The 22,433-nt window shown below is 42.7% G+C and overlaps 1 protein-coding gene and 1 pseudogene across 3 annotated transcripts in view; both read right to left on the bottom strand.

Annotated features, from left to right (window-relative positions):
* Nucleotides 1-4,407: 4,407 nt before the first annotated feature.
* Nucleotides 4,408-14,314, bottom strand: LOC102736921 (calmodulin-alpha pseudogene; annotated as a pseudogene).
* A 28-nt stretch (nucleotides 14,315-14,342) lies between these two features.
* AIG1 (androgen induced 1) overlaps nucleotides 14,343-22,433 on the bottom strand; it is a 373,835-nt gene continuing 365,744 nt past the window's right edge. Inside the window, exons 5-6 of one of the 3 annotated variants that reach the window (XR_014147368.1) lie at nucleotides 20,916-20,986; nucleotides 14,343-17,685 (exon numbers count right to left, since the gene is read on the bottom strand). Coding sequence is in view for 1 of the 3 variants with exons in the window: in XM_081827456.1 (XP_081683582.1) it covers nucleotides 20,980-20,986 (7 nt within the window). In the remaining 2 variants the exon portion in view is untranslated. Of the gene's footprint in view, nucleotides 17,686-19,077; nucleotides 20,987-22,433 lie in introns of those variants that run through there. The other 2 variants (XR_014147369.1, XM_081827456.1) reach the window with 2 other exon arrangements.

Genomic DNA, 22,433 nt, shown 5'->3' with positions numbered 1-22,433 from the left:
TCACATTAATACGTATGTGATAGGTTTTACCATCATGTATCACTTACCTACTATCACAGCAATGCTGCATAACAAGAACCCACAAAACCTCAGTGGCATACAAAAATAACTAGTTACTCTTTTTACATCTAGAGTGATTGGCTAAACGGATCTGCCAATCTTGGCTGGACTGGCTTATGGCATGTAGGATTTGGCTAGCTGACGACTGATGTAGCCTGGCCCTGGTTCAGGTGAATGGGCAATGCAACTTCTCCATTTATTTTTCTCCTGTCCTCCAACAGGCTGGGCTGGGCATGTTCTGTTGGTGATTAAAGGGCTGCAAGCTCTGATTGCAAACTCTGAACAAGCCTGACTGCATACGTCCATTTCAACCTTCTGCTCGCTGTGTGTCTCACTGGTCAAAGCACGTAGTCTCAATAGCTAAGTGTAAGGATGGGGAATTATGCACTCTATCCCTTGGGATAGCATTGCGAAACAGCATGGCAAAAGGCATGAGTATAGCAATGCTGAACAATTGGGCCCATTTTTGCAATCAATCACATATTCTTTTTTTTTTTTTTTCCAGGCGGAGAACTTGAGACATGGAAGTTTGCCTAGGGTCACATAGATATTAAATGGTAGAGCTTGAGTTTGAACCTGGGTTTATCTTTTCTCTAAGCTGGAACTCTTAATAATCTACTATAAATGCAAGATTTAGAAACCAGTTCTGTCTCCCCTTCCTTTCCAGATATGAACAATCTTTTCGCTCCCTTTTTATGCATCTTCACCAATGAAGACAAAATGCAGCTGTTGATATTATAGAACGAGCATGCTGTGAAGAGTAGTTAATGTTAGCAAATTCTCTGAACGAGTGCTAGGTATTATAATCAAAGACATACACAGACTTTTAAATCAGTGCTTGACCTCATTTTACATTTTGTAGTCTTTCAGATCTCTCTCACCTGCCAGAGTTTAGAAATGTACTGAGTATAAAATCTCTTAATGGTCTTACTCCTCTCCTCTGCAAACCATCCTAGCATTACCCCGATCTGCCTATATTAGCAGTAACTATACATGAAGATGATACTCTTATACAGATTCCTTTTTCAAAAAAGCCAGTTGACAGTGGCATCTTTAAGACTGGCCAGAAAGTTGTACATTTTAGCAACTGACAAATGTGGACTCTGACCTGATAGAAAATCTAGTCTTTGTATCAACTGCCCTTTCAACAAATTGTAGCCGAGTTTTGCCTTGTAACTTGCTGCTACTATTGTTATTCCTCTTACTAAGCCAATTTCATGGCACTGGGTTTTGAAGAAAGTTGAAAAGTTTTTTCTACTTCTGTTGACCCTGGAAGCAAAACATCAGAAGGGTGCATTCATACATGGTGCTTGCCAGAAATGCATTCCTAAAGAAGAAATTCCATGGTGTACCCTTTGGCTCTTGACCCCCTGGTCCTGTCCTGGAGCGCTGACAATGTAACAGACACAACTTTCTGCTTTCAAAAAATTGAAAGGAAATTTTTTATGGGCCTCTGAGGACCGCTGAGGGTCCATCAGGGTTTTTGTGAATGCCCCATGGGTTAGAAAGGTGTTGGGCATCTCCTTAGAAATTCAGAATTTGGAAGGGGCACCATAATGAAGAAAGGGGGGAATTTAGAGAGAGGTGATACTGTGAAGATGAAGGGACATTGGCTCTGAAATGAGGGAAAAACCAAGGCTGATCAGTTTTAATCAAGATACAAATGTTTGAGAGAGACAGAAATTCAATTCAGATTCTTTGTGAACGTAAAAATTTTGAGAACTTGAGTATGTGCTGTATCTGCTCATCCTAGCACCCACTACACATGTGGCACTTAACCTGTTCTCACACAACACCATAAACTTAACGAGGGCAGGGACTGTGTGTGTCTTGACTGGCGTTATTATTATTTTTTTTTATTTGAGAGAGCACGAGTGGGGCGAGGAGGGGCAGATGGAGAGGGAGAAGCAGACTCCCCGCTGAGCAGAGAGCCCGACATGGGGCCTGGAGTCATGACCGAGCCGAAGGCAGACGCTTAACCGACTGAACCACCCAGGCACCCCTTGACCGGCATTATTAACACAGAGTAGCTCAATGCATTGCACTAGTGTCCACTACATAGCTATTTGCTAATCAAATGTCCCAGAACCAGCTAGTCCTTCTCTTGTTTTCGTCTAGCAAACACTCAGAAACTGCCTTTATCTTGCACAACAAAAGAATAACCTATGAGTTGGATGTAATGTGGGAATTAAATAAAATATAATACCAGTATTTAATTGTGTCCTGAAGGAAATGTTTCTCATTGTGGTAGAGAGGGAAGGAACGTCACTGTAAGTCAAGGGACCTGTCTTCTCACTGTAGCTCTGGTTTTGATCTTGGTCACATGACCTAACAGCAGCTCTCCCATGTATCCAATTGGAATAACAAGTAATGTGTTATATTTGAAAACCCTTCAGAAATAAAAGTACAAATTAATACTAGGTACCATCATTATATAAGACACAAGTTAAACTGGAAAGTGGAACTCCAGATACAGGAGCCAGGGAAGGTGTCCTGGATTTCATTTTTCCCATCTTACACACAACTCCTGTGCCTAACTTAGTGCATGATCAACAGTTGGTACTCAGAATGTGTTTATGGAATGAGTGAATGATCCTCAACTGCAACATAGAATCATAAAGATGATCTTAGATGGCTGTTCTTGTCTCTTTGTTTTTAGATGAGGATTTTCATATATTATTGTCATGCAGTTGAATTGTTAAAAATTTATGTAAGGAATATAGAGTCATAAGACAGAGTTTCTGCCCTTAAGAAACTTCCTATCTCATTGGTTCACAAGACTTAATTAGCTCCTGTCTCCTCAAATTAAACAGTAATAAAAGGCAATAGGAGAGTTCTAGTTAAGTTTATTTGGATGTAGGGAGGAATATTTACTCTGGCCAACTTAAGGGGGAAAAATATATGGCTCACAGAAATGAAGGACATGTGCAGAGCCAAGTCCAGCCAAATCCTGTACCTCCCAGGATCTGGGGGATGGACTAGGACACAGGCTTATCAGGTCTCTGCAGCCTGGCTGGTTTAGCTCTATCCATTTTCTCCTTCCGTCACTCCATACAAGACTCACATTCTTGGGAGATAAGAGTCCAGCTGGCATGACGAAGCATACATGCTCACAGTTTGGCCAAGAAAGAGCAGCTAGGCAAGACTTCATGAAGTACAGACCATGTAGCTCCCCGAGCACAATTCAGGTGCACCTCTGAGATGCAGTGGGTCCTATCAACAGTATTATAAGAGTTCAGAGAAGGGAGATTCTGGAGAGACTTCACAGATGCAAAGGGGTTCAAGCTGGACCTTTAAGGATGGGTAGGAGTGAGATAAATGAAGAGGAAAGATTTCAGCTGGGGCACAAGAGGAGCAAAGGTTTAGGGTTAGGATTGAGCCTGATGTGTTCACCAAAGGCAGAAGTGTTGGAGACGGAGAAGACAGATGTTAATAAAAGGTCCTTGGATTTATTTCTGTAGAGAGTGAGAATAGATAGCAGGTTTAAACAATAAACCAATGGTTCAGGCAGAGAAACAGTAAATGTAGAGCTAATTGTACAGAAAACATTCAGGGAAAGCATCGGGGGAAGCCTATGTATTTTTGAAAGAAAACCAGAAAGGTCAATGGTACATTGGAAGAAGCTTCTGGGTATGAGATTGAGAACCCAGGTGAAGGAGAGATACCTTGAAGAAGGAGAGTCGCTGCTTGTCCAAAGGCTGAAGGACAAGATGGGGACTAGATGGGGATGGAGATACCAGTATAATGGTTTAGATGACACTTGTTCTAAATACACTAAGTCTTAGCAACATGCGGTAGGAATCACTGCTGAGTGAAGGGGAGCAATGTTGGATGAGCCTCAGAGTGAAGATGCTTTAGAATATCCAATGTGCTCAGGCCACAGTAGTTAGGAATCAACAAGGGGTCAGTGAACAATTACAAAACAACGCCTCTGCTTGGTTAAAGTTAGCATGAATTTGAGCAAAGTTTCCAGATGACTGGATGGAAACTCTTTTTGGTTAATATTCAAAAGGTAGGGTTTCCAAACCTTTGGAGCAGATTTTAAAGATAAGAGAATTTATTCAGGAATTTAACTTTTGTTCCTAGACTTAAAGGATTATTGGAAATATTTGGAAGACAACAGATTGGCATATTTTGTGATGATTTGCACCCTTTATTTACATACGGAGCGGTTGCCACAGAAGTCTCTTGATCTTATATCATTTCAGAAAATAAATGTATTATTAGAAACACCAGGCGTTTTAGTGTTTGACTTCGCACTGAAATAGCACTGAATAGAATATGTTTAGCCATTTTCAACCTTCTTCTGTGCTTCTCCAGTATTTATCCTGGAGTTATCTCAAAAATGGACTCAAGGAGAAAGCATGAACCTACAAGCAATCCTTAACCTCAAATATTTGATCTATGTCATCACATCTATGTAGCTCAGAATCTGCTTAGAAAAGACAAACCAGGGAGTTTGGCTTCTCTTTACGCCTTTGAGAGAGTCAACCTTTAAGGCTTATTAGTGAGCCAGATTCTCCCCACCCCTAAGCCATCCAGCAGTGACCCTTTCTCAGTCTGCTTAAGGTAATGCACAAATAATTGCTTTATGTCATAGACCTGTTTCTGCAAAAATTCAAATAAGCCAAATGCTATTTGCTCCCCCCAAAAGCCCACGAATCATGTTTTAATAAAAAATAATCACTTATTATGTATCTGTTTAAAATGTCATGTATTGGATTTACTTACACTGAGATACATCAACACTTTAGAAACATAATCTATGGGGTATCTCTCTGGTCTTGAAGGGGCTTATTAGTGCACAGCGTATAATTGTTCACAAGGAATAGTCTAGTTGCTGATAGGGCTAATCATAATAGTCTCAATAACTACCATGGAGAATTCTATGAAGTTGAGTTTGTACTGAGTTCTCTACAAATATTGTTTATTGAATATAGATCATCACAAGAGGGATAAGAATGTAAATAATCATAATCAATCATAGAAAGTAGATAGTATTACGACAACCTACTTTACATATGAGTAAACTGGGGCTTAGGAAGATTAGGGCATCACACAATAAGAAATAAGGTCAGAATTGAGGCCACGTGTGGATAGTTCCAAAGCCCATGCTCTCACTGTGCATTATCATTTCCTGACTTACCAAGTGCTCCCATATGTGACATTATGCTGGCTTCACCAGCAGCCTGTTCCCTTACTTGTTGTTTGTCTTTAATATTTTGTAATTAAAAACTTCTAAACTTTTTATTTTAAATTAATTTTAAAATTAATGATGTTGTACAGAACAGTACCAAAAAAAAAAAAAAATCCTGTATATCCAGAGTCCTCAAATGTTAATCTTACATAACCACAGCACAATGACCAAAATCAGGAAATTAACACTGATGCAATTCTGTTACATCATCTACAGACCTTATTTGAATTTCCCCAGTTACCCCATTCATGTCCAGGATCTAAATCAAGATGACATGTTGTCATGTCATTTAGTTGTCATGTCTCCTTGGTCTCCTTAGGGGCCAACCCTATACTCGCATGACCTCAGGGGTGAGCACCTCCTCCCATTTTGCATCCTAGCCACTTTGATTGATTCATCCCTTTAAACTAGAACAGTTCCTAGTCTTCCTTTGTCTTTCATAACCTCAACACTTTAAAAAAGTACTAACCAGTTATTCTTGCAGAATGTTCCTCATTTGGGTTTGTCTGATGTTTCCTCATGAATAAATTTGGGTTGCGCATTTTTGGTAAAAATACTATGGAAGTTATGTTGTGTCCTTCTCAGTGTGTCATACCAAGAGACACATGATTTGTCACATCACTGGTGATCTTAACTGTGATCATTTGGTTAAGGTAGTATCTGCTGGATTTCCCCACTATGAAGTAGATATCTTTCCTCTTTTATTAGTATTTTCTAGGGGAGCTACTTTGCAACTATGTAAATAGCCAGTTTCTCATAATACCTTTGCCACTAATTTTATCATTCATTGATAATTCTTGCCTAAAACAATGATAACTATAGTATTTTAAAATGGTGGCATTCTCTTCCCATCATTATTCATACATATATTAGTTAGAATTCCATTGTAAGGAATAGCTTTGTCTTCTTCCCTTCTTACTCAATTATTTATTTATATCAGCATGGACTCATGGATTCTTACCATATTCTGTGGGGTATATTAATATCATTGGCTATTTTGTTTGTCCAAACTGTCCCCTATTTGGCCAAAAGACCCCTTCAAGTTTGGCTGTTATCCTTTTGACATGTTTCCCATCATTTTGTTTTATTACTTTTATTTTTTTAAGTGAATGGTCTTTTTATTGGAAAAAAAAAAAAGACTTGCATTTGCAACTTGAAATGGGTGTAAATTGTAATTTCTTGAACAGCAGTGTTGATGCTTGTGCTGAAGTCCAGAGAGCCACAGCTTCCTCTGCTGGCTCCAAGTCATGGTTCAGAAGGTTTTAAAAACAGAGAGTCTAACCTTCCCTTGGTAAAGGTTTCTTTTTAAAAATTAGTGTGAATGGTGACAGCCTGACACCCATTTCGCTCTAGTACAATACAGACAATGCTGAACCAGCACACACAGCATGCCTTGAGGACGAGGGTCATCATTACCCTGGGTGGGGGCACACGGAAGTACGAGAGGACTGTCCTGCTAGGTGGGGCTATGTCTAGACACTTTATCCTTCACCCATGTTTCTGCACAGCATCCTGCGATAAACCAATTTTAAATGTGTGTTTCCAGTAAACCAGCAATGGCAGTTTATACTAACGAATTGAATTAGAACCCATTTGAATAAGTTTTTTTTTAAATTTATAAATCAGTTTATTTACAGATTTTATTTTTTCTTAAAGTACACTTCAGTTAACAAATCTATTTACACAGGTATACATGGGAACTCATCCCAGTTATTTTACAGATCATACTTACAAACCACACCCCAAGTCTTCTGTGCAAAGCTGCACTGGATGTGAATTTGAATAAGTTTTAAATTTGTTTTTTCAGTTTTTATTTTTAATACAAATGCCTGACTGTGCTCAGTTGTCAAGCTGCATGCATGAAAACCTGGCCAGCCCAAACAGTGTATTACTCATGAGCAAATGGAACTGCAAGGAGTCTGCTAGGTGCTTCCTTATCATTAAGGTAGTACAAGTGTTTATATCATAAAACTGAGGTGTAGCTTGACCTTTAGGGCACAGGACCACCAACTAATACATGCAGATTTTGTGTGTGTGGACCGAAGGCACTTTTGACATTCAGTTTTGCTATACAGAAACAGAATGAGTAAATGAACTTTTTTTTTTTTTTAAGAGGTAAGTACAAGATTCAATTCGATTCTTCTAGAGGAGGAAAAGGAGTTGAAAGTAGGTCTTCGTTTGGCAATCATCATCTGTATGAATTCGTCATAGCTGACTTGTCCATCTCCATCAATACCTGGTTCTCTGATCATTTCATCTTCTTCATCCGTTAGTTTTTCTCCTAACTTGGTCACGCCATGACGTAGCTCTGCTGCACTGATGTAACTGTTGCCATCCTTGTCAAAGACTTGGAATGCCTGGCGGATTTCTTCTTCACTGTCTGTATCTTTCATTTTTCTAGCCGTCATAGGCAAAAGTTCTGGGAAGTCAATGGTGCCATGACCATCAGCATCCCCCTCATCGATCATATCCTGCAATTCAGCTTTTGCTGGGCTCTGACCCAGTGACCTCATGACGGTTGTTGTGATGGTCACCGCCGTCTTTGTCAAATAGGGAGAAAGCCTCCTTGAACTCAGCAGTCTGTCCTTCAGTCAGCTGATCATCCATGGTGCAAGGAAGGGAGGAAGAACAGAGGGAGGGAGGGTAGCTGTGCCAGCGCAGAGGTTGTCCCGGGAGGGGTGTGGGCAGGCGGTGCCCGGCGGCTGTGAGGACTGGGCAGAACCCGCCAGGCTCCCAGCACCACTGCCCTCCCATCATTTTGTTTATTTTATTTTATTTTTTTATTTTTCCAGATTTATTGAGGTATAATTGACATACAACATTGTCAAAGTTTAAGGTGTGTTCCATGTTCACGTGATACATTTATATATTGCAGTGTAATCACTATCATAGCTTTAGCTAATACCTCCATCTTGTCACATAATTACCATTTCTTTTTGGTGGTTAGAACATTTAAGATCTTCCTTCTTTAGCAACTTTCAAGCATATGATATAGTATATCTAACTATATATAGTCACAATGTTGTGCATTAGATCCCTAGAACTTACTCATCTTCTAACTGGAAATTTGTACCCTTTGGCCAATATCTCCCCATTTCCCCCAACCCCCAGGTTTTGGTAACCAGTATTCTTTTTTTTTTTTTTAACGGGTTTGTGGCTGACACCATGCGTTTATTTATTTATTTATTTATTTGAAGATTTTTTTTGTTGTTGTTATGTTAATCCCCATACATTACATCATTAGTTTTAGATGTAGTGTTCCATGATTCATTGTTTGTGCATAACACCCAGTGCTCCATGCAGAACGTGCCCTCCTCAATACCCATCACCAGGCTAACCCATCCTCCCACCCCCCTCCCCTCTAGAACCCTCAGTCCATCATTTTGTTTTAAAACACTCACTTTTCTGGCATGACAAGGTGTTCCAGGCTCATCTTGTACTTTCTCTGCCTAGCCATGCATGACCATTTCTCCGAAAAGCCCTGGTTCCTTTTGTTGGAGAACGGTATTTGGAAACCCAGATCTGGGCACTCATTGCTTTGGGTTTCTCCTCTCCTTTCTGTGCGGTTCTGTTCTTAATTTGTTATTATGTAGTGAGGTGGGTTAGTTTGTCTTCTCTGCCTGTTCTACTAACGTTTTGCCCCTCACCCAGATTCACCCTTTGTGACCTACTCTGCAGTAATGGGGCTGGAAATTAAACGTTTCTCCTCCACAGAGAGCAAGACGTTGTGATTTACCAGTGAAGGGCACTGGGGCGGGGGCGGGCATTATAGGGGACAGGCGCTTCTCTTCCCGGTTCTAGTGCGCTACTGTTTTGTTGGCCTCTCACTCCTACCACGTGGCTGCCAGCAGTGTGTGGGAAAATCCAGGGCTGCTCCGCCCCATAGGCTTGTCCAGAGCACATAGTCGCTTGGTGAGCTCACAGCCTTGGCCCCCGTCCAGTGACCACCTCACTGTGGCGCTCCCACCGTGGACATCACACACTTATGCTGCTCTTCTGGTGAGCGGGCTTCCAGGACCCCAAGCCCTTTTGTGTGCCTGTCTGTTGTCGTGGCCACATCTACCCCAGGGGAATGCTTTTTGGCTTGCCAGGCCCAGCTGCGGTTCCTTCCTGCTGGCTTCTGCCGGCCTGCACCCCGGAAGGGTAGTTCCTGCCTGCTTGGTGGCTGCGCAGGAGCTCTGGCCCAGGCAACCCCCTAATTTTTAGCATTCACTGAATGTCTCCATCTACCACACCCTCTCCAGTGAGATCGGAATCTCATCCTCGGGGAGAGGACCCTTCCAAGTTTGTTCATTCCTTAGGCTCTCCGTCTCTGCGTTAGAGCGTTCTTTAGAGTTCTCTGTACACCTTTACAGTTACTCCGCTGTGGGAGTTTATATTAAATTTCCCTGTTCAAATGACTGCCTGATTTCTACTTCCTGATGTGACCCTGACTCATACATACCCCATATTGCATTCCCTTTCCCATCCTTGTTGATTTTATTTATCTGTCTATCCTCAGTAAGTGAATCACTATGATGGTTGCTAAAAGTCCGAACTATATACAAACACTTACCAGGAAAAGTCACTCCCCTCTCCCTACCCTCCATTCTGTCCTGTTCTCATTTCCCCAGCCTTTCCAACTCATTCTACCTACTCCTTGTTTCTATCTCATTAGTTTCTATTTTTTTTTTAATCCTAGCAGGCTTTTTTTTTTTTTTAAGATTTTATTTATTTATTTGACAGAGAAAGACACAGCGAGAGAAGGAACACAAGCAAGGGGAGTGGGAGAGGGAGAAGCAGGCTCCTGGTTGAGCAGGGAGCCTGATGCAGGGCTCGATCTCAGGACCCTGAGATCAGGACCTGAGCCGAAGGCAGACGCTTAACAACTGAGCCACCCAGGAGGCTCTCATTAGTTTCTAGTTTATCCTTTATTTCCTTTTGCACTGTTGAGAAAATACATGCATGATTCCTGATTTCCTTTTCTGTAAAAGGTAGCATCCTATTGACAGTCTTCTACATTTTGCCTTTTTTTTTTCACTTCACAATATATCCTAGTAAGCGTACCACGCCAGCTCACAGGAATCTTTGTCATTCTTTTCACAGCTGGGTAGTACTCCACTGCCTGAGTACTCCACTGTACTAGACTTTATCCAGCCACTCTCTCAAGGATGGATATTTAAGCGGTTACTGCACAAGGCTGCAGTGAATAATCTGTGCATACATATTTTTGTATTTTTGGAGATGTATCTTCAGGGTAGATTCCTAGAAGTGGGATTGTTGAGTTGGAAAGTCAGTCCATGAATTGCTTTGTTAGTCATTGCCAAGTTCCCCTTTCAAAGGGCTGTGCCAGTTTGTATTCCCACCAGCCATGCATGAGTGTGCCTGTTTTCCCCAGCCTCGCCAACAGGATGTGTTGTCATACTTTAAAATTGTTGCTTATCTGATAGGTGAGAAATGGTGTAGTCCTAACTTGCATTTCTTTAATTATGAGCTATTTGAATATCTGTTCACAGGTTTAAATGCCATGTCTATGTTTATAAGTGAATTTTCTGTTCCTGTCTTTTTCCCATTCTTCTGTTGATTCTGGTCCTTTCTCCCTTTTTAAGAATTCTTTAAATATTGAGGGTTTTAGCCCCTTGTCTGTGGTATAAGTTACAGACATTTTTCCCCAGTGTGTCAGTTGTCTTTTGACGTTGTATATGGTACTCTGGCTGTGCAAATGTTTTTGTATTTTTGTGTAGTCATGTTTATTGATCGTTTCTTTTGTCTGGATTGTGAGTTGTGGTTAGAAAGACTTTCCCTGTACCAAGATCAAAGAGGAATTTACCCATGTTTTCCCTAGTATTTCTATAATTTAAATGTTTACATTTGATTCCTGATCCATTTCAAGTTTATTCTTATGTATGGTGCGAGATACAGATTTTATCTCTTTCCAGTCAGTACCCAGTTTTCTCTGTCTTTGCCCCAGCAATTTGAAATGCCTCCTTTATCACGCACTAAATTTCCATATGTACTTGGGTCTCTTTTGGGATTTTTTATTCTATCCCTCTGGTCTGTTTGCCTGATCATGAGCCAGTTGCAGACTGTTTTAGATAGAGAGGCTCTAGAGCAGATTTTAGTGTCTGGTAGAACCAGTTTCCCCTACAGTTGTGCTTTTTAATTGATTTCCCAGCTATTCTTGTACATTATTTTTCCATACTAACTTGTCCTTGATAGTTAATATGATTCAATTATGTGATGCTAACTAAATTAAGGAAGCAATTCAGGGGCTCAGAGGTACGTTTGCTTTAACAGTTAATAATTCATGGGGCACCTGGGTGGCTCAGTCATTAAGCGTCTGTCTTCCACTCAGGTCATGATCCCAGGGTCCTGGGATCGAGCCCTGCATCAGGCTCCCTGCTCAGCGGGAAGCCTGCTTCTCCCTCTCCCACTCCCCCTGCTTGTGTTCTCTCTCGCGCTGTCTCTCTCTGTCAAATAAATAAATAAAATCTTTAAAAAAAAAAAAAACAGTTAATAATTCAGCCAATGGGAGTCCAAGGCAGAGTCCTGGGCCCTGGAAGAAGATTGAGGACCAGGTATTAGTGCCCCAGATGGGGTGAGGAAAGTCACAGAAGTAGGAGGCAAACCCAGGGTAAGAGTGTATCCTGGAAGTCGCAGTTGGCTAGAGCATCAGATCAAGTTCAGAAGCAGTGATCTGGCCCGGGAGAGGCTGGAAATCATGACTGTATATGACAGTGGCAAAGAGCCCTTGGGTTCCATGTGGGAGCCCACCGGTTTCAAGTCTGCAGATGACCTGAGTTTATCTCATCTGTTTGGTAGGAAAATTCTCAACTCTCTAATTCCAATAGTCAACAACGTGGCTTTAAAGGGTTTTGGTTAAGTGTATTTATGCCCGACATATTTCTGAAGTAAACTTTGTTTTATTTTGTTCCTGGTAAATCTAAGTCCTTTCTTCCAGAGTTCAATAATTTGAAACTAAAAGTTTTACATGCATTTTAAACAGCCACCTTCCCTCCCCTACCCACACATTTACGAAAATAAACAGGGCCACCCCACCAGCCGCTCTCTGATTTGCATAACAGCAAGAGCTGATGCAAATTCTCACATTTGGGGCTATTTCAGAGTTGGTGGAGATGGCAAAGGGTTCCTTTCCTTAAATAGTCTTGAGAATGGTACCTTAGATGAGTGCTTTCTAAAGCACTGTTACTGTAAAGTGAAAATATTGGACAAACTAAAATGCTAGTGGTAAACGAAACATTTTCAACGGTGTCAGGTTTGGTTTTTGCAGTAAGAAAACGTCGCAGCCCTAAGTGGAAAGTCAGAGTCTGTGGCCCTGTTGTCAGCTGTGGCCCTGCCCTGGGTCCCACCCTGCTTCCTGCCCCATGGGGCCCCGCCAGCCCTGCCCACCACACACACACATTTCACTTCCCTCCTGCCAAAAAAAGTCAGATGTGGAAACTCTTGGTACTCCCTCCCGCAGAGTATCGCACACTATTGCATCGTCTGGCATTCGGCACATAATGTTCATAAACAGGAATAAGATACACCCTGGGTCATCACACTTGGTGGTAAGACTGGGAAGTAAGCACAGTTTGCCATGGCTTTTCTCCCATGGCACCACTCACAGCTGCTTCACCGGCTGGAGGAGCCTGGGGTCCCCTGTTCTGGGTTCCAGTTCAGAGATTGATAATGGCAGGTTAGCTGGTAAAGGGAATTGGAGGAAAGGGGTAGTGGATTAATATCTACAGAGCAGCTCCTTCGTCCAAGGCAAAGGCTGTTTAAATACCTTTCATACAATTATTCTAGCTTTCTATGAACTGGGCATTTATTTTTATTTTTTTATTTTTTTACAAGCTAGCAAATAAAGGGAAGAGATCATTTATTCTGCCCTCTTTGTATGAACTACTCCAACCAACCAAGTTGTTGTTGAGGAGGCGTTTCCTTTTCGTTTTTTAAAAAAAATTTTTTTTGAACTAGGCATTTTTATCCTCATTTTTCACTGTGTCATTAGTTGAGCCAGGATTTTCTCTCACCTCTGCTTGACCCAGAGCCCATGCTGAATTATGGTGCTTTTTGATTTACTCAATGCCTAGGACAGTGTCCAGTGCATAGGAGGTACTTAAGAATCTTGGGGTTGATCATGGACTTTTAAAGATTCAAAGCCTGACCCCAAAATCATAGCTTTCAAAGTTTCGAGCACTAGCAAGGATAGTTGGGTAGATGAAGGGTTTTTTCGGTTTTACCCCTTTATCCCAGTCACTCAGCTTAGCAGACCGCCTAGCCTGACCCTGAGTAAGATTCCTCTGACTCCTTCGATTCTGTTTCTTCTCTTTTCTGTGCCTTTGGCTGACCCCAAATTTAGAAAACCTCATAACATAATTTGGCCCTCTAGATTTTCTCAAAAGTAAGTCTGTCCCTAATGACTGAGCTGACTCTACAGCTAAAGTTCCAACAAAGTCTGACCTCAAAACACTGAGTTGGTTTTTTCCTAACTGAGAATGTCATTCACATTTCTTTGAGGATTCCTCCCAGCACAGGAGGCTACTTCTAGGGGCAGCCAAATACAAATGATGAGTAACTATATGTAAACATGTTTGACTTCACAAATCATCAGAGAAACGCTAATTAAAATTGAGAAGCCATTTTTTTTTTTCACCCAACAGATTACCCCAGTTTAAAGATGAAAACATCCAAGTGGGAAAACCTGTATTTTGATGAGAGATGGAACTCTGTAGATGCCCAGTTAAGAGTGTTGATCAAAATCTGAAATATACATATTTGCTAGTTTACTTTTGGTTGTCTTCTCATTTTTTGAGTTTTTGTATTTTTCTTTCTTTCTAATACTAGTCAGGGTTCTCCAGAGAAACAGACCAACAGGAGATTATATCTATGTCTATATATCTAGATCTACATCTATATCTATATGAGATATAGAGATTTATTATAGGAACTGACTGACACAATATTATGGAGGCCAAGAAGTCCCACTATCTGCCATCTGCATTCTGGAGAACCAGCAAAGTCAGCGGGGTGACTCAGTCTGAGACCAAAGGCCCGATACCCAGGGGGCCAGAGACGTAAGTCTTGGTCAGGGTCTGAAGGCCTGAGAACCAGGAGCACTGCTGTCTGAGGGCAGAGGAAGATGAATGACCCAACTCAAGTAAAAACCGCCAATTTTTCCTTCTTCTGCCTCTTGGTTCTATTCAGGCCCGCAACAGATTGGGTGATGCCCACCCACATTGGTAAGGGTGGATCTTCTTTACCCAGTCTACCTATTCAAATGTTAATCTTTTCCAGAAACACCCTCACAGACACACCCAGAAATGTCTTACCAGCTCTCTGGGCATCTCTTAGCCCACTCACACGGGCACATACAATTAACCATCACACTTTCTTCCTTTTTTGATTTTATCTTTAGAAATCTTGCTGGTTGAAATTTGCTTCCTTAGGAGCATCCTCTTGTGATGTAAATTCTTCACCTGCTTTCCCTGTGTTCTTTTTATGCTTGCTTGCCTAGAGAGGGAGAAGCACCTACAAGCAGGTTATTTTTTATTTCAGGGACTTTGCTGAGAGCCACCCTCGCTCTTTGAGGCTACAAATAAATGAGCCGTATTTCCAAGGATGGGAATGAGCGGATACAGAGATGCCCCCACCAAACCCCGCCCAGGGGCTGACACCATGTAATTCTAGGAGGTGGAACCAGGTTCCACTCCGACCTTCTCCCCTTCATCCATGGCCTGTCTGACTCCTGGATCTTCAATCTCTAACTGAAGACCCAGGGCTGTCACAAGCCCACAAGGGGCCCTGTGTGAATTGCAAGAAGGCATCACTTTGGGTGAGAACAACCCTGCTGGCCCATGCTTGGTGACCAGATGTTGTCTTTGTGTGATCTGGGAAAGGATTTATCTCTGTTTGCGGAACAGAGTGTGAGCTTGATTCTAGTGCCCTCCACTCGCCCCCTGGGCCAGGCATCCTTTTGCAGGGCACAGCCAACACAACCTTACCTGAAGCCCCGCAAAGGATGCTGGGTTTGTCTTTCAGATCTGACACTTGGGGAAACTGGCATTTTGCCTGAGCCCTAGGGTATGGTCCTCAGCCTCCTTCCCCACCTCAGTCCAGGCTTTAGAGTTCTTGGCAGTACATTCTATAGTTTTGTTTGGGGCCTGCTCACTTTTTTGTTTGTTTGTTTGTTTCAATGAGTTTTAAGAGAGGGGAGTAAAACGAAATCCTTCCTTCCTCTACCATGTTTAACTGGAAGTTTAATTTCAGAAACATAACATCATACCTTATTTGAATTGTCTTTCATTTTTCACTTCTTTGCAATGCTTACTCACTCACTCATAATTGGCTCGTGTTAGTCCATCACACTCTCCACCGAGAGAACCCGTCCTTAGATTGCTACAGTGCCACTGTATTGTTCAAAAACACTTTTCCCTTGACTTTTGTGCCTGCACCATGTTTCCAATCCCCTTCACGTCATGTACGCTCTTCTCTGTTGTTTTTTTTTTTTTCTTTTCAGTTTTCTCAAGAATGCAGCTACTAGAAAAGCATTCTAGAGGGATCAACACTTAGATCATGGAGTAATCCACCCATTTCCAGTAAACAGCACTAAACCATGCATTACTTGTTCAGAGCTCCTGTTGACTATGATGAGCATTCTAGCTAAATCTTCTGCTGGTGGCCAGATTGGTGGAATGGTTTCAGTTAGGCTGTGGCTGTTTGTGTGTCCATCTTGGAGAGAGGCAGGGGGAAAGAAACAACTCCTCCACGAAGAAAGGTCAATTCTGTTGAAAATTTTTTTCTTTTGCTTGTTTTAAATTTTCATTTTACTAGATCGTTCACTCCAATGGGAAAAAAAGACCAGTTTATATTTGGCCAGAGAAGTAAAGAGATGAGTGTGGAAATCCAAATTAATTGGTGCAATATTTTTTCTAATTTTTTCTGATCTCTTACAGATTGCCACCTTGAGCAAATGGTTTTGTTTGTAGGCAGCCACAGTGAGGAGAGCTCTTGAACACCTTTCTTCCCTGGAGGCTGTCTTTGACCTTAGGACAATTGCTGATGCATTCTTGACGCAGGCCAGACTCCTCTTGGGCACTTAGACTTTGTGACCCAGACTGCAGGGTTTGAACAACAACCCAGTATCCCCAGTGTTATATTGAGCCATTTCTTCCTGTTTTGCAACTTTGGTCAGTGGAGAGCAACTGTTTTCTCAGGAGAAAATGTTTTCTTTTAAATATATTTTTTAAAAAGATTTATTCATTTATTTGCTAGAGAGAGTATGTGAGAGCGGGGAGAGGAGAGAGGCAGAGTGGGAGAGAGAGAGAGAGAGAGAGAGAATCTCAAACAGACTCCACACTGAGTGTGGAGCCCGACACGGGGCTTGATCCCATGGCCCCTGAGATCATGACCTGAGCTGAAATCAAGAGTCAGACATTTAGCCGACTGAGCCACCCAGGCGCCCCGAAAATGTTTTCTTTTAAAGAGTCTTTATTTTAAAATAATATTCTTTGGTGTCCAAGTTACTTTTTATGAGGAGAAACCATAAAAACATATTCATTTGTAAGGAGGAGTGGGTAAAGAGAGCATAAAAGCAAGGCATGCTTTAACAAAACAGTGGTGACAATGCTTTAGCCCAGCCAGCATGGTCCAGGACATTGCGGGGGAAAAAAATCTCAGTAGCCAACAAACGTCTCTTCAAGGCAAGGACGTTGAGAGTGGTGTGTAATAGTTTTTCTAAAACTATTGACATTCTTTCCTGTAAAAATCAGGGAGTCAGCCCACGATCTTCTTGGCCTGCTTGGGCGGGATGTTCAGGGGAGGCTAAGGAGAAGAGAACGGATCGTTAGGAGCACCCAAGCCGTGTGAACTCCCTGGGGACGTATACACAGCTGAGGAGTTTTGTGTGTTCACGTGTGTGTTTACACCCTTTACACAATACAACCTTAACAGTTATTGACACATTAAATAATAGCCTTGCCAGTCTTGCGAAGATGGGTCACACTTCACTGTTTCTTCAAAGCATGATGAACAAAATAAAACCTTTCTTGATGTTTAAGTCAGGGATAACTTTAAAAGCATTAATTGCTGCACTGAGCTGCTGGTAGAATTTGTTCCAGGGCCTGCGGAGGTTTGGGAGAGAGCCCAGAGATCATCCTTTTTCAATTGTGTGTGCTTTTTTTGTGCTTTGTTGGTGTTGTTTCCCGCTTTGTTCTCTGGGGCACCTTAACACTCTTCAGAGCCTGGCCTGTGGCTCCCAGCCTGTCGAAGCTTCTCTTCTCTTTATTTCCTTGCTATTCCCAGTCTTCTGGGAGCTTGAAAAACCTTCAAACAAGCTTGTTAGGGTTATTAAACTGGAGTCCAATTCACCAACGAAGGCCTGAAGGGACTCACCACGACCTGTAAGCATGCACCACAAGGGGGCTATTTTTGCCCAAGGTGGCAATCTGTAAGATATCAGAAAAAACTAGAAAAAATATGGCACCAATTAATTTGGATTTCCACACTCATCTCTTTACTTCTCTGGCCAAACGTGAACTGGTATTTTTTTCCCATTGGAGTGAACAAGATACTTTTAGCTTACTGCTTGGTCTCTGGTGGGGTTTTGTGAAGATGAGGGTTTTGTATAATTTAATTTGAGACAGAATAGAAATTGTCATAGTTTGAAGGAATGAGATGAATAAAAGTATGGTAAAAGCAATATTGTATTTGGAGTTTGTTTTCTACTCTGACCACTTAAGGGAGAATCCCCATACTGCTTTACTGCCAAGTGGCTGAGCAATAGGATAGCTATCGCCAAGTCCGGACAGTTGGGGGACTGTGTAATGGAGCCACTTTCCGTGGCCTGGGTTGAATTTGGTGGAAGAAAATGTGACTTCCTATTCTGGTTCTGTTGCTAGCTGGAAAAATTAACCATCCACTCTGGATCTATTTCCTTAACAGCAAGTTGAAAGATTTAAAACAGAAAATAAGATTCTTTTAGCTTAACATTTTTAGTGTGTGTGTGTGTGTGTGTGTGTGTCCTTAAAGTCCTTTAAAATACAGAACTCATGGGTCGCCTGGGTGGCTCAGTTGGTTGAGCATCCTCTTGATTTCGGCTCAGGTCATGATCTCAGGGTTGTGAGATCGAGCCCTGCGTAGGGCTCACAAGCTGGGTATGGAGCCTGCTTAAGATTCTCTCTCTCCCTCTGCCTCTCCCCTCTCCCTCCCCACCCCCTTTGAGAGAGCCCGCTCTCTCTCTTAAAAAAGAATTACAGGACTCTTGGCAGACTCTTGGTCAAATAGCATACCAGATCTAGTGCTGTCCTGAGATCAGATATCAGGACAAGGTGACAGAGCAAATTACCTCGGCCTCTCTCATCAGCCCCGACTTGATGGAACAAGGCAGATAAGATTAGAGACCGGACCACTTTTCTGCACAGAAACCTTTTAACCAGCATCCATTAGTCAACAGAGCATGAGGTGGTGTCTGCTGGGGCTCAGGACCCATTAAAATTGATGAATAAGAACAATTATGACACAATCCTGGGCAGTTGGGCTCTCGTTGATGTTTGCTGTGCTGTCTGAATTTTATAATCCTCTCATTTTAAAAACGTTAAATCTCCTCCTCCATGTTCCCTGATGATCTATGTTTAGTATTTTTCCTGCCCCTTTATTTATTTATTTATTTATTTATTTATTTATTTATTTATTTATTTATTTATTTGACAGAGAGACAGACAGCGAGAGCGGGAACACAAGCAGGGGAAGTGGGAGAGGGAGAAGCAGGCTTCCCGCCGAGCAGGGAGCCCGATGTGGGGCTCGATCCCAGGACCCTGGGATCATGACCTGAGCCAAAGGCAGACGCTTAACGACTGAGCCACCCAGGCACCCCTCTGCCCCCTTTAGATGTTGCCATCTGCATGCTGATGTGTGAAGGAATATCTCCTTCTGAAAATCTTAAGCAACTTTTGTTTTTAAGCAAACTGCAAAATTCATAAATTTTAAAAGGAAGCAGGACGGTAGGGAGGCACGTTTTACTTTCAACATGTTGTCAGAAATGAGTGAGGTACAGTCTGGAGAGAAAATCTTGGCCCTGAAATGATGACTTGAGACCAGTGACTCTGATCTGTCACAGTGATGAGAACAGACAGATTGGATCTTCCTGAGGGCCCTGGGGGCCTCCTGAGGATGGAGGCTGGTTTGCAGTACGCCCTGAGATTTCCCTCTCTACCTCTCAGACTGTGTCTGCGACATGCTCGCTAGCCACGGAGTCTTAGCAGAGCCGCTGAGAACACGATATGCAATGTGTAGAATTAATTGTATTTTCAAGTTGGATATCATTCACAACCACACACACGTGTAGGAAATGGGGTATGCATATGTTATTTGAATACTCATGGTACAATGTGTATACTTGTGAAAATACATCTATGTAAGGACTAGAGTCTCCTACAAGGTCCAAAAAATCCCGTGTGGATCTGTTCAGCTTGTAGATCCCAGGTACACATGTGATTCCTAGTCAGGCATCCATTCACACATGTCTCAGGTACATGGAAAGCTTCTGGGATTGCCTGCTAAGGTCTAATTCATACACTGTGTTTACATGCTTAATTATAAGCTTATCCTACTTAAATCTCCCCCTTGCTTTCCCATGCTATACAACAGCAAGGTCACTTTCCTTGCATGAGTTACCACGATCTGGCCCCTGCAGCATCTCCCACCTCCTCTCCTCTCCTTCTCCTTCCCTATTACTCTCCTCAGCTGACCACCCTGACCTTCTTTCTGTTCCTAGTACACACGAATCTCCTGTCCTCAAGGCCTTTGCGCTTTCTGTTCCCTCTGCCTGGAATGTGCATCTCACTCTGCAAGGTTGGCTGCTTCTTGTCATTTAGGTCTCTGCACAAATGTCACAACTGCAGAGGGGTCTTTCCTAACTCCCCTTTCAAATGCTACCTCCATCCATCACGTCATCCCGTGAATGTTTTATTTTTCTCGGGACACATTATCACTCTGAGACTGCCCTCTGTTTATTGACTTGGTATTTGCCCATCTCCCACTTAGGAGTGCGAGCTCCATGGCAGCAGGGACAATGCCGGTGTTGTGCCTGGCCCTGGGCCAGCTCCTGGAAGGGGGCCTGGCATGGAGGACTGGCTGGACCCCCACTGTGGACTCCATGAGCACACGCACGCGCTGCCTGCAAAGTGGGCTTCGTTTTGAGAGTCAGAACAGCAAACTCAACTAAAAAAAAAGTTCTTCTAAATAATCATCCCTACCATGTCATAAATCTGTTTCCTGGTGAATTCACATCACTTGCTTTTGAGGAGATAAAAAAAAGTAAAATTCTATTATCCTGTAGACTTCCCCACTTCTGTGGCTCACTTCCATGCCTGTCCCTTTGGAGCCCCCTCTGCCTGACAGGCTCCCTCGCTCCTCTGAAGCCGGCTTAGAGCGCCCCCCGAAGGATGCCCTTCTCAGCAGCCTGGCCCTCCTGCCTCCCTGCACATTTCCACATGGCATCTGTTGTGTCCATTTGTATTTACTTACATCCTTTCCTAGAAGAGCTACTTTATTCTTTGGGGTGTGCAGTGGTGGGGACGGGACAGGCAAGAGAACGTGGTAATCATATTCTCAGGTATTTGAAAGGAAATTTATGATCTTTTTTTTTCCATTTTCAAATATTTTCTTATTGTATTACCTGATATAAGAAGCCATCTGGATGTTCTATTAAATGGGTCCGCTGTCTTCTTCAGAAAGGTAGTTCATTGCCTGAGAGAAACAACAAAGTCATGTTTGTCTACTGCCTAAAATTTAAAATGCCCCTTGAGTGTATTCATTAATGGACTCATCCTTTCCAATAATAAAAATGTGCCACTCCATGGTCCTTGACAGTGGAACATCATGAAGGGTACTCACTCCTGTGAATCACAGGGTTGAAGGAGGTTGGCGGTCTTCTCTGCCAGCCTCCTACCTGGGAGAGTCCCCGTGAAGCCACTCAGTGATGGAGCACAGTCAGAGGATAATAGGGTTAGTCATCTCGTCCTGTCTCCTGTCTCGGGGCAGCAACACAGCTAACCCACTCTAGTCATATAGAGAGCTTTTACAAGACATACACTCTCTCTCTGGCATTTCCCAAGGCAACACCGTGGTGTGGTGCTGTGAAGTGACAACACAGGAAGTCAGTCATGGGACCAGACCAACCGGGCATGCTCGGTTCTCGCTCCCAGGCTCAGAGCTCAGCCCACATTCCTGCTGTTTCCATGGAACCGAAACGTCCGTGTGGGTCTAGTGATCTCCAGGAGAAGCTGGTCATGAGGTGATGTCCCCCTTCACTAATGCCATAAGGATGAACTCTCTCCAGCAGACATTTCCCTTGCATCCTCCACCTGAATTTCTGAACCTTAAGGTTTCATAACTCAACCAGACTCAGAGTGAGGTGTTATCTAATTAAATGGTAAAACGAGGGTCCATATTTTAAGGTGTATACACCTGTGGGGTTTTGAACTACAAGAGGGAGGAGAAGAGAAAGAACAGAGGCTGGTGAAACCCTATAAATCATTTTCATTTCTCACTACCCCTGTTTCTGATACCCAAGCGTCTCATTCTGCTACCATTTTCTCCTCACTGAGTCCTCACAGCTCAGGTAGAAAACAGACAAAGAAAAGAACCAAAGGGCATGATCCAGGGAAAACAATTCGTGGGAGATAGGGGGCTAGATGGGTTAACACCTCCTGTGTTTGTCCCACTGAAGCCTCATTATTTGGGTCTGGTGGGAATACAGTGCGTGCGGGCCAGCAACTCACACCCAGGCTGAGTCAGCCCCTCAGCCATGACTGATGGATCTGTACATACACACTTGTGTGTGCGTGCATGAGTGTGTGCATGTGTGCGTGTGTGTGTGTGTGTGTCTGTGCAGGGTGGAGGCCCATGGGGTGGGGAGGATAGGAAAAAGCCTCAAAATTCAACCTGTAAAGAGGATGTTTTAATTCAAGAGAGTCCCCACCATGGAAGTCTAGTACAACACTAGAGAAAAACGCATGCTTTTTAAAAAAGGTGTTGCCAAGAAACATGTCGAGTGCTTGTGCTTTTCATTCAAACTTAGAGTTAAGTCACATTTAACGTGCTCATCAAGATGGCTAAATAAGGATTCCAGCCAGACCGGAATTATCTAGAGCTCCACAAGGAGCCTGCCATGTGCTGTCTGTCACTGGTAGGG

This window comes from Leptonychotes weddellii, chromosome 8 (genome assembly GCF_054177405.1).
Source record: "Leptonychotes weddellii isolate Sample4059 chromosome 8, ASM5417740v2, whole genome shotgun sequence".
Classification (NCBI taxonomy): Eukaryota; Metazoa; Chordata; class Mammalia; order Carnivora; family Phocidae; genus Leptonychotes; species Leptonychotes weddellii.
Note: the sequence above shows the minus strand (reverse complement) of the source record. Positions and strands in the feature narration are given on the sequence as shown.